Genomic DNA, 8,716 nt, shown 5'->3' on the forward strand with positions numbered 1-8,716 from the left:
TCACAATATGTCCAACGCCAGCGAGTTTATCCAGAATCCCAGGCTTGAAGCCTTACCGTATGCATAAGATCCCCATACTCCTTGACCGTACCTGTAACGTACTCTCAGTTCAGCTTTGAACTGCCTGCCCGCGCCTTTTGCGCCTCCTCCATCATTAGACGTTCTGTGAAACTGCGTGGGGTGCCGGAGAAGACAGTGTTGCCGACACTCGCACGGAAGCTGCTGAGGTCTGCCTCATCCATTCCACTGCGTCCGTCCAGACCTCCTACAAACGTATTGAAATGCCCTAGCGAGGCAGCTTGGGCGTGCACTTCAGGATTACGAACTACAGGCATGATGACTGGTCGTCCCTTGTATGAACCCACTGAGCCAGCTTGAAATCGGGCGATGGTCGGCGTTGTCGGAGCCGACTCACTAGGCCGTTTGGTGATATGTACTGCAGGGGAGGTTGCATACAGAGATTGCTCAGACTCGGGTACATCTGGCAAGTCGACTTCCATTTCCTCTTCCTCTTCAGCCATGGGAGGTTTCGGCTTCGGTTTTAACGATGCAGATGTCTCATCATTATCCTCAAAATGAAACATTTCATCTTCCTCCTCTGTGTCCTCTCCCGAATCATCGGCAGCTCTTAATTCCTTACCAGCCCTCGAACTTGATGCCTCAGTTGATGAAACTGTACTTGCAGTGGGCTCGGTCGAGTGGCCCTCCTCAGGGATTCTGTTCAAAGATGTTGATGCCGGAGCCTTCCCCTTGAGGGGTTTTCGTTTCGCCATTGAAAGGAAGTCATCATCCGACGACTCCTCATCCTCATCCGGCTCCTCACTTACACTCCCCAAAGTACGTTCTATCCGGACGGATTCGGGCACGTGTCGCGACGACGGAGGCTCTGGTGCTAATATCATTTGGTTGGTTTGTCTTTCTGGCGATGAAATGAAATCAGGTGCAGGTGCTTCACTCTCCCCACCGGTGGTTTGATCGGGATTCGAGTTCACCTCAGTCCAAACGCCTGCTTCTAGAGGTTCTCTGGATAGTGCTCGTAATGCTTCCGAGGAAGAGATCTTACGGGGCGGTGGCAGATCCTCTAGATCGTCATCAAACATGGAATCCGTGCGTGCTTGGTCTACAGAGAGAACGGGAGCTGCGGCGGGTATCATGGAATCGGTAGGCTGTGGTGATGCTGTGGGTAAGACTTCTGCACCCATGACATCAAAGCGCACACGTCTCGGACTTTGTGGGGGTTTGGATCCGCTTGAAGAGCGTCGCAAAGCGCTCCGTGGTGTTTTCGACTCGCTTCGATCTGAATGGCTTGATGAGACTGTGTCATTGGTAGAACGACGAACATGCCCTGGTCGCCCAGGCGATTGAGGCAGTGTCGAGATGGCATTCTCCAATTGATCGGTACCAGGTTGAGTTGGTTGCTTCTGTTCGTTTCCGGTTGCTGCGCCTTTCTTCTCCTCTACCTGGATACTTGGCTCAGGCAACAGCATGTCGGGATGTGTGTGGTTGTCTGTAAGAGGAGGAGAGGTTGGCTGCCTAGGAGGAGAACCCTCTAGCAAGGGAAGAAAAAAGAGCAATTCGTCGTGATGTCGATCGTGGGGGCTGCCTGGAGGCTCTGCGGCTCCCGATCCGGAGGTAGCGACAGTGGCCGGCGGGGAAAGGTGGCGCTGGGTGAGTGTTCGTGAGTCAAGGCCCAGATCCAGGTCCAGATTGTTGAGAACAGAGCTGAGGTCTGGGTGTTTAGGCAGTGACTTGGCAAGAGACTGGGCAACATTGGAAGCAATGTCAGGTTGCGTGTCTCGGAGCAGCTCGTGGTAGTAGCGCATGAAATCAGCTGCCATCTCGTGGCGAAAGGTGTGAACCTTGTCCTCGAGCTCTGAAAGCCTCTGGGAGAGGCGATTGACAAGGCTTGCCTCATCCATAGCGCTTTAGTTAACAGGTGCCTCCGGGCGAACTATGACTCGGCAATAAGGGGTGTCTCGGTATGCGCATGACGCAACAAGCTCGGATAGATGCGTGCCCAAAGTAGGGTTTGGATTTCTAAGAGAGACGACGGAATTGTGAGCAAAATGGAGATAGGGAAACAACATAAATTGAATGAAGTTTGGTAGTGCGACCACCGCCTATGGGACTAACTAATGAATAGCGGCCCTTGCTTGTTTTCAGGCAGGCTAGATCATTGGATTCAAAAACTTTACGATGGGGCTTGGCCATCCTGTTTATTCTCTGGCCTTCTCTTGTTATCGTTTCGATAATGATGCTCTTGATACAGATACCTAGGTTAGTGCTATTCATAAATACTGCGTGTAATTAACTACCCAGGCAGGTACCTATCGATCCCCGGCATCTGCTCATTTGTGGTGGATGAACTGACTGGTCTCCCTCGGATCTCACAACCTCTCATGACATCTCAACCAAACGCCGAGTTTTTGTTCTGACTGGCAGGTTCTAGACCACGGCGATCATTTCACAACTGCCTATCTAATCCATAGACAACTGCCCTGAACGCACTCGGTCGATACAATTGGGTCACGGACTGCCAACGCGACCCCGCCGGCTACCCCCGTCACTTAAAAGCAAAATCACCAGGTACGTGGGATTCTTCTCAGTTGCGCTTGTCTTTCCCTGTTGGTGGATAAGTCAGTACATTATGCGATCGATCGAAATAACCTCAAAGTTGTCTCACTGCAGCCTGTTTGGATCTTTCGCCGATTGCATCATAGAGATGCAATTGAGACTGATTTCAATTGACTCTGCGCCTTAACAATACATGCATTTCTTTGCTTGTATGGGTAGGGATGACCTCGATGACATAGAATCTACGTTTGAACGGCCGGCTGCTCCCATCTGACTACCCAGTCATTGGCTTAAAGCACCTGTACCATGATAGAGAGGGACATCATAATGAAGAGGGTCTTAGAGCTACAATGGGGGCGACATGAATCTTTTGCTTCCAAGTCAAAGTACATCGATTCCTTGCTTGGTATTGTCTCCTTGAAATTCATCCTGATAGAGATAAATTGGACAACTTATCATAGACACTGTTTTACCAAATCACTCATCTGGAAGTCCCGTGAATCGATTGCTGTCCATTGTCTCTGAAAACGATTAACCTATGTATTTTTACCAAAACAATTACTGAGTATAGCTATTCGATTACTTACCCACCTAAGATACCTTGTTACTAGGCAGCCAGCGCATATACATGCAGCTCAACCCTGGTAGGTGGTCAACTGTGTGAATATGAGGGCATCACTATTTGGCAGGTACATTATTGAGTACATTGAGGCCCTCTACTTTGTGCCTGGGCAATTTCATCCAAATTTCGTACCAGTAATAAATTTAATAAGATTACGGTTTGTTGGTGCTTCCTTATTACATGCCTATCTCAGGAACATTCAAACGTGCTTCTTATGACTGATCCACACCGCCTACCCTTTCAGAGATCTGGGGTTTATTCTGCCACAAATTATCTTGGAGCTCCAAGCTGCTGGCTGACCTAGGCTCCCCATACAGGATATAGTCGCGTTCGCATCGACAACAACATTTGAGTATTCAGTCACATAAAAACATCTCCTTGAATACAACTATTGAGAACACAGCATTCAACAACAAAAATGTCAACGATAACCCCCGATGCGCTTCAGTCGGGACAAGCTCCCGTGATTCCCTTATCCTTCAACGGTAACCAACCTGAGAAGGTTACGCTCTACCCGCTTTCCAACTACACATTCGGCGTCAAGGAGACTCAGCCCGAGGAGGACCCATCAGTTATTGCTCGTCTCAAGCGACTCGAGGAGCACTACACGGAGCATGGCATGCGCCGTACGTGTGAAGGCATTCTTGTCTGTCATGAACACAACCACCCGCATATTCTGATGCTACAAATTGCCAATGCCTTCTTTAAGCTGCCCGGCGATTACCTACGCCCCGAGGATGACGAAATTCAAGGTTTCAAGTCGCGACTCGATGAGAGATTGGCGCCTGTTGGCCGTTTGGGAGAGGGTGAGGAAGCTGGTGACTGGCAAGTAGGCGACTGCTTAGCCCAGTGGTGGAGGCCCAACTTTGAAACTTTCATGTATCCGTTCATCCCGGCGCATGTGACGAGACCGAAGGAGTGCAAAAAGCTCTACTTCATTCAACTGCCCAAGCAAAGTAGGTTAATTGGAACCCATCCGTGATCCGGTACTAATCCCCATTCGCAGAGGTTTTGAGCGTCCCTAAGAACATGAAGCTACTTGCCGTTCCTCTCTTCGAGCTCTACGACAACACTGCGCGATACGGCCCCCAACTTTCTGCGATTCCTCATCTACTGAGCCGATACAACTTTGAGTTCGTGGATGAGAATGGTAATGTTGTCGCTGCGACTCCGGGCTCCGCCGCACCAGACGGCTACGTGCCGCACGTAAAAGTACTGGCAGGCGACGACACGGATATGAAGGAGGAAAATGGAACAAGCTGATCTCGTGTTAGAACGTGGAGACATGGCGATGGTGTTTGGCGTTGTTGGTATTCGCGTGTATGACTTTAAAGGATCAACATTCTATTTTTATACATCAATGCGTATTTCCACTGTATATTTTTCTTAAGCCTTTTCCCCCTGGATAGTTGCGACGACTCGTCGCTGATGGCGGGCTGCGCGGAACTCGAGATACCAGATTCCTTGCCATGTTCCAGTAGCCTATGAAGATGTCAGCTGTCTCTAACCGCAAAGAGCGTTGGTTGGTACTGACCAGCTTTCCATCCTTGATGGGGATGGTGACACTCGCTCCAATGAGTGCAGATTTGATATGAGCAGGCATGTCGTCAGGACCCTCAGCACTAAAAATCGTCAACATTGGTCTATGTGCAACTTATACAGCCGATACTTACTCATGTCGGTAAAGGGCCTCTCCTTTTGGTCCCTCGGCCGGAGCAATTCTGTCCAGAGCATCACTCATGTCCTCACGAACATCAGAGTCCCCTGTATCATCCGTATATTAGAACCAGGATATGATGGAATTTTACATGGGTCTTAACTTACAGTTCTCGTTTAAGCTCAGAGCACAGCTTGTGTGCTGAACGAAAAGATTCAAAAGGCCAACTTTGAAGTCACGAATCTCAGGAAGAGAAGAGACAACCTGATCAGTGATAAGGTAAGATCCTCGCGACTTGGCGGGCAGGGTGAATTGCTTCTGGAACCAGCTCATACTTGTTGCTGTTGAGTGGTCGATTACTGGGAGAGCAGTTGGACGGGGTTGTGATGATCCTGAGAAAACGAGTAGAGTAAAAGGAAGTGTCCAGATAAAGTGGAAAAGTCCTGGAAACAAAGATATCACAATTAATAAGCACAGAAGTACTGGTGTTGTTGCGGAGCTCAGTCGTGATGTTTGAGGTTGAGGCATAGCTTAGAGTGATAACCTGGTAGTTAGCGAGCAACCGTCATAGTGGGGCATGGTTGGAGTATGAATGGGCACGGATTTCAATATCTTCTTGAGCTTCCTTGAACCAATCACAGCGCACCATTTATAATCGCGTCTTTCTAGTACCTATGCGCTCCAACCCGATTGATGTTATGGGCCATATTCTTGTATGTGTAAGAGCTAATTGTAAACTCGTATGACATTTAGAAGATAGCAGACAACATGCCACTTAAGCCGAGGTTTAAAGGAAGGATAATTATCCAGACACTTTAGTCTAAAATAGGAGAGTGACTGAAGTATTTCGTCCTTGCTGGGAGAGCCAATATTTCTATTACTCTACAAACAGAGCATGAAATTGGACTTCCGGGATGATTCCGTAATGTCAGAAACATGTTGGTCTAAAGTCCCGGCTCGGTAGCATAGGTAGGTAGCAATTACACAAGTTACACCATGAAACCTGCCGTGGTTGATTCGTTCGTTGTATTCGCATGGTATATACAGAGGCTTGGGTTTCACTTGCAAAGCAGCATAGTATTTGGGTTTCTTTATCCCCCTCGCATAGGTCTAGTGATGTAGATGATGTTCCTTCCCTTCAGATTCAATCTTTCCTGGGTGATTATGAGAGAGGGTAGGAAGTCTCAGGGAGGGATTCGAGGTGGGTGCGGTGGTGTTCATGAGCCTGGTGGATGTAAGTAAAAGTTACGAAAAGGAGTAATTATGGCATCTCGTACAAAAGGCAGGCCGCAGTAGCCGCAGACAGCAATCTCGGGCTTGTCAGTGTTGATGAAAACCCTGGGGTGGCCTTCAGGACCGCCACCACCGTTACAAGCAACAATTCGGTCATGAGTCCATGTGACGGGCTGCTTGTGGATCATCTCAATAGCAGCCTTGGGTTGAGGCTATCACATAGTTAGCCGGTCTGATATTCCATCATAGCTCTCAAGTCGGTTGTACCTGAAGGTCGAAGTCGGTCTGCTCGAATCGGGGGCCGGTCATAGCCTGAGCACGGGGCTTCTGGCTACGTGACCAGACACCCACACGGTTGGGGGCTTGGTTAATCACAGCGGGCTTGTTCTCGTCGGCGGCAGCGGGTGATGCCTCGTTGGTCTTGGTTGAGACAGCGGCCTCGAATTGCCGAGCGGAGGTGGTGAAAGCACGCTGGGAGACGCGCGCGCTACGCGCAAGGACGCCAATTGCCCTCAATTGAGACGTAGCCATTGTGAATAAGTCGGTTTCCGGGTGTGCGGATCGGTTCGACAGGCTCGACGTTGAATAGTCCGTCGGTGGTCGTGAGGCATTGAACCTGCCTGTTGACGATTGAAGCCTCGGAGCCCCAGTTTATCCGTGGACCGAAACATTTTTTGGGTTTGCTCAGCGCTCCAAGTGAAATGCGACCAACCAAGCATTTCCTTTGCGACAAACACAATTTGGTTAGCTCTGTAAAACGAACACGACAAAGGCTTGTAAATTGATTTTCGAGTTATCAATCGCAATAGACAGTGCCACACGTTGCAGCCATTTTCACCATTTGTGTTTGCGATACTAGGCCTGAGTGCCCTGAATACGAGCTACAACATCACCACAACGATATTTCTTCGCGAACTTCCAAGCATCACCCGATCGGACTTCCTCGTCATGGCGCCCGAAACACCGAGAGCGGTCTCTTCGAGACTGCTCACCATGAAGTTCATGCAACGAGCAGTGGCCTCAGAGAACTCATCTCCCGCTTCAGAAACACATTCGTCCAAGAAGAGAAAAACGGATCATTCGTCACCGGCAGGTCGGCTCGATCTGAATATCGACCAGGCTACGATTCAGGCCGCGTTGGATGCCCAAGAAACGAAACGTCAAGAGGCTTTGGAGAAGCATGTTGGTGCTGATACACGCTGGGTGCTGAACAACGCATTTGCTGGGTCAAAAGCTACCAGCCAGGCAAAAACACCCATGAACGTCGTTTATGTTGGTTATGGTGACTTTGACACTTCTAACGATTCAGGCGACAACGAAGATGCGTTGACCGTGGGACGTACCTCGACAAATAGCTTCAAAAAGGCGAGCAACCAGGCACGTCAATCACCCTCGCCAAACAAAGGGACTTGCATAACTGACTAGTAATTATAGAAACAAGAACCACAAAAAACGTCCGCCGCCGACGAAGACAGTGAAGATGAGAACTCGGATGATGCAGATACACCACCACAAGGACTGAAGCGAAAGCCATCCACTGATAGTCCAAGCCGCTCACGTTCAAGGTCTCAATCAAGACCCAGCCATGAAAATTCCAAGGCCAAAGAGTTCCGCGACAAGAGGAAAAAGAAGGAAGTGAAGCTAAGCAGGCCAACAACGATCTCCGGGGGTGGCATCTCCTCAGGAGGCGGCAATAAATTTTCATCTGCTGGTGGAAAACCCATGACTTGCTACAAGTGCCACCAGAGCGGCCACAAAGCCGTTGACTGTACCAGGAGGGGCTGAGTGGTACAGGTGTAAGACTAAAATAGACGTTGACCTCACGATACCTTTGTGGTTCGGTGTAGGCCTGTCACTGTATCAGGTTTGGCCTTTCGCACCTTTCGTTTTGTTACCCCTAGATTCCCGCCAACATCTGGTGAGGATGCTAACTATGCATCTATGTACAAAACTCGGACTGCACTTTTCTGTCCTCAAAATAGATGTGTCGGTCTTTCAGACTACTTACCAAATATACATAGATAGACGCTATGCCCCTGAATTCCCTTACTGCTATTTTCCTCAATAGCAGATAATAAGGAGAAGTGTTCAAACAGAAAAGAGAATAGGAAAATACATTTTGAATAATTCACATATATTCTTGTGCCGTGCTACCTGAAGACTTTTATCAGATGCTCTTCTTCTGCAGTGGCCAACGAGCACTGGATTGCGAAGATCGTTAAGGCCAAGCAAGGTACAGACCAATATCACGTTAATCATCTTTGATTAGCAATGCGTTGGCTACCTAGCCTTGTGCAGGCTTTTATGAGTCATGCTAAAGACGTACCGTGCATCTGAATACGTGTGCTAACGCTGTCAAATTACACAAAGATGTCTCTTACTAGAATGGTGTTGTTTTGCCTATGCTACTAACTGTCTACGTTTGAAGCGAATAGATGTCCTCAGATATCTGCAAAGGCAGTCAGCTACAAAACAGAACTCTGGTCATCACTAATTGGTGGTTCATTCTTGGGTCGTAGTGCAGCAACGGGTATGTGTGTTCATGTCACCGCGTCCTGCTACTTTTGCCTCTTCCTACTGACCACAGACTACGCTCAGTCTAGGATGATTCATGACCTACAAGAGAGTAT

At 48.8% G+C, this 8,716-nt stretch overlaps 5 protein-coding genes across 5 annotated transcripts; 2 read left to right on the top strand and 3 right to left on the bottom strand.

Moving 5' to 3' along the window:
- Positions 1–104: 104 nt before the first annotated feature.
- Positions 105–2,042, bottom strand: FGSG_06906 (uncharacterized protein; the record flags this gene model as incomplete). Its single annotated transcript, XM_011328270.1, has 1 exon — positions 105–2,042. The coding sequence occupies exon 1, from the start codon at positions 1,917–1,919 to the stop codon at positions 105–107; it is 1,815 nt and encodes a 604-aa protein (XP_011326572.1). The 5' UTR covers positions 1,920–2,042.
- Positions 2,043–3,614: 1,572 nt separating this feature from the next.
- On the top strand, positions 3,615–4,459 carry FGSG_06907 (cleavage and polyadenylation specificity factor 5; the record flags this gene model as incomplete). Its single annotated transcript, XM_011328271.1, has 2 exons — positions 3,615–4,152; positions 4,203–4,459. 2 exons carry the CDS (start codon positions 3,615–3,617, stop codon positions 4,457–4,459), a joined length of 795 nt encoding a protein of 264 aa, XP_011326573.1.
- Positions 4,460–4,521: 62 nt separating this feature from the next.
- Positions 4,522–5,432, bottom strand: FGSG_06908 (uncharacterized protein; the record flags this gene model as incomplete). The annotated part of the gene is made up of 5 exons (XM_011328272.1): positions 4,522–4,678; positions 4,731–4,818; positions 4,870–4,960; positions 5,021–5,296; positions 5,417–5,432. The coding sequence occupies 5 exons, from the start codon at positions 5,430–5,432 to the stop codon at positions 4,583–4,585; spliced, it is 567 nt and encodes a 188-aa protein (XP_011326574.1). The 3' UTR covers positions 4,522–4,582.
- Positions 5,433–5,712: 280 nt separating this feature from the next.
- FGSG_06909 (lactobacillus shifted protein) lies at positions 5,713–6,661 on the bottom strand. The gene is made up of 3 exons (XM_011328273.1): positions 6,354–6,661; positions 6,131–6,298; positions 5,713–6,078 (listed from the first exon to the last, which is right to left on the bottom strand). Exons 1-3 carry the CDS (start codon positions 6,615–6,617, stop codon positions 6,016–6,018), a joined length of 495 nt encoding a protein of 164 aa, XP_011326575.1. The 5' UTR covers positions 6,618–6,661; the 3' UTR covers positions 5,713–6,015.
- A 373-nt stretch (positions 6,662–7,034) lies between these two features.
- Positions 7,035–7,871, top strand: FGSG_06910 (uncharacterized protein; the record flags this gene model as incomplete). Its single annotated transcript, XM_011328274.1, has 2 exons — positions 7,035–7,425; positions 7,528–7,871. 2 exons carry the CDS (start codon positions 7,035–7,037, stop codon positions 7,869–7,871), a joined length of 735 nt encoding a protein of 244 aa, XP_011326576.1.
- Positions 7,872–8,716: the final 845 nt, after the last annotated feature.

The sequence above is a fragment of the Fusarium graminearum genome, chromosome 4 (genome assembly GCF_000240135.3).
Source record: "Fusarium graminearum PH-1 chromosome 4, whole genome shotgun sequence".
In the NCBI taxonomy this organism is placed as follows: Eukaryota; Fungi; Ascomycota; class Sordariomycetes; order Hypocreales; family Nectriaceae; genus Fusarium; species Fusarium graminearum.

Excerpts from the sequence above, each read along its gene's own strand:
- FGSG_06909 (XM_011328273.1), bottom strand. The coding sequence starts at position 6,617 with ATGGCTACGTCTCAATTGAGGGCAATTGGCGTCCTTGCGCGTAGCGCG. Across the intron at positions 6,299-6,353 it reads AGACCGACTTCGACCTTCAG|CCTCAACCCAAGGCTGCTAT; the intron begins GTACAACCGACT and ends ACTATGTGATAG. Across the intron at positions 6,079-6,130 it reads GCTACTGCGGCCTGCCTTTT|GCTCATGAACACCACCGCAC; the intron begins GTACGAGATGCC and ends TACATCCACCAG.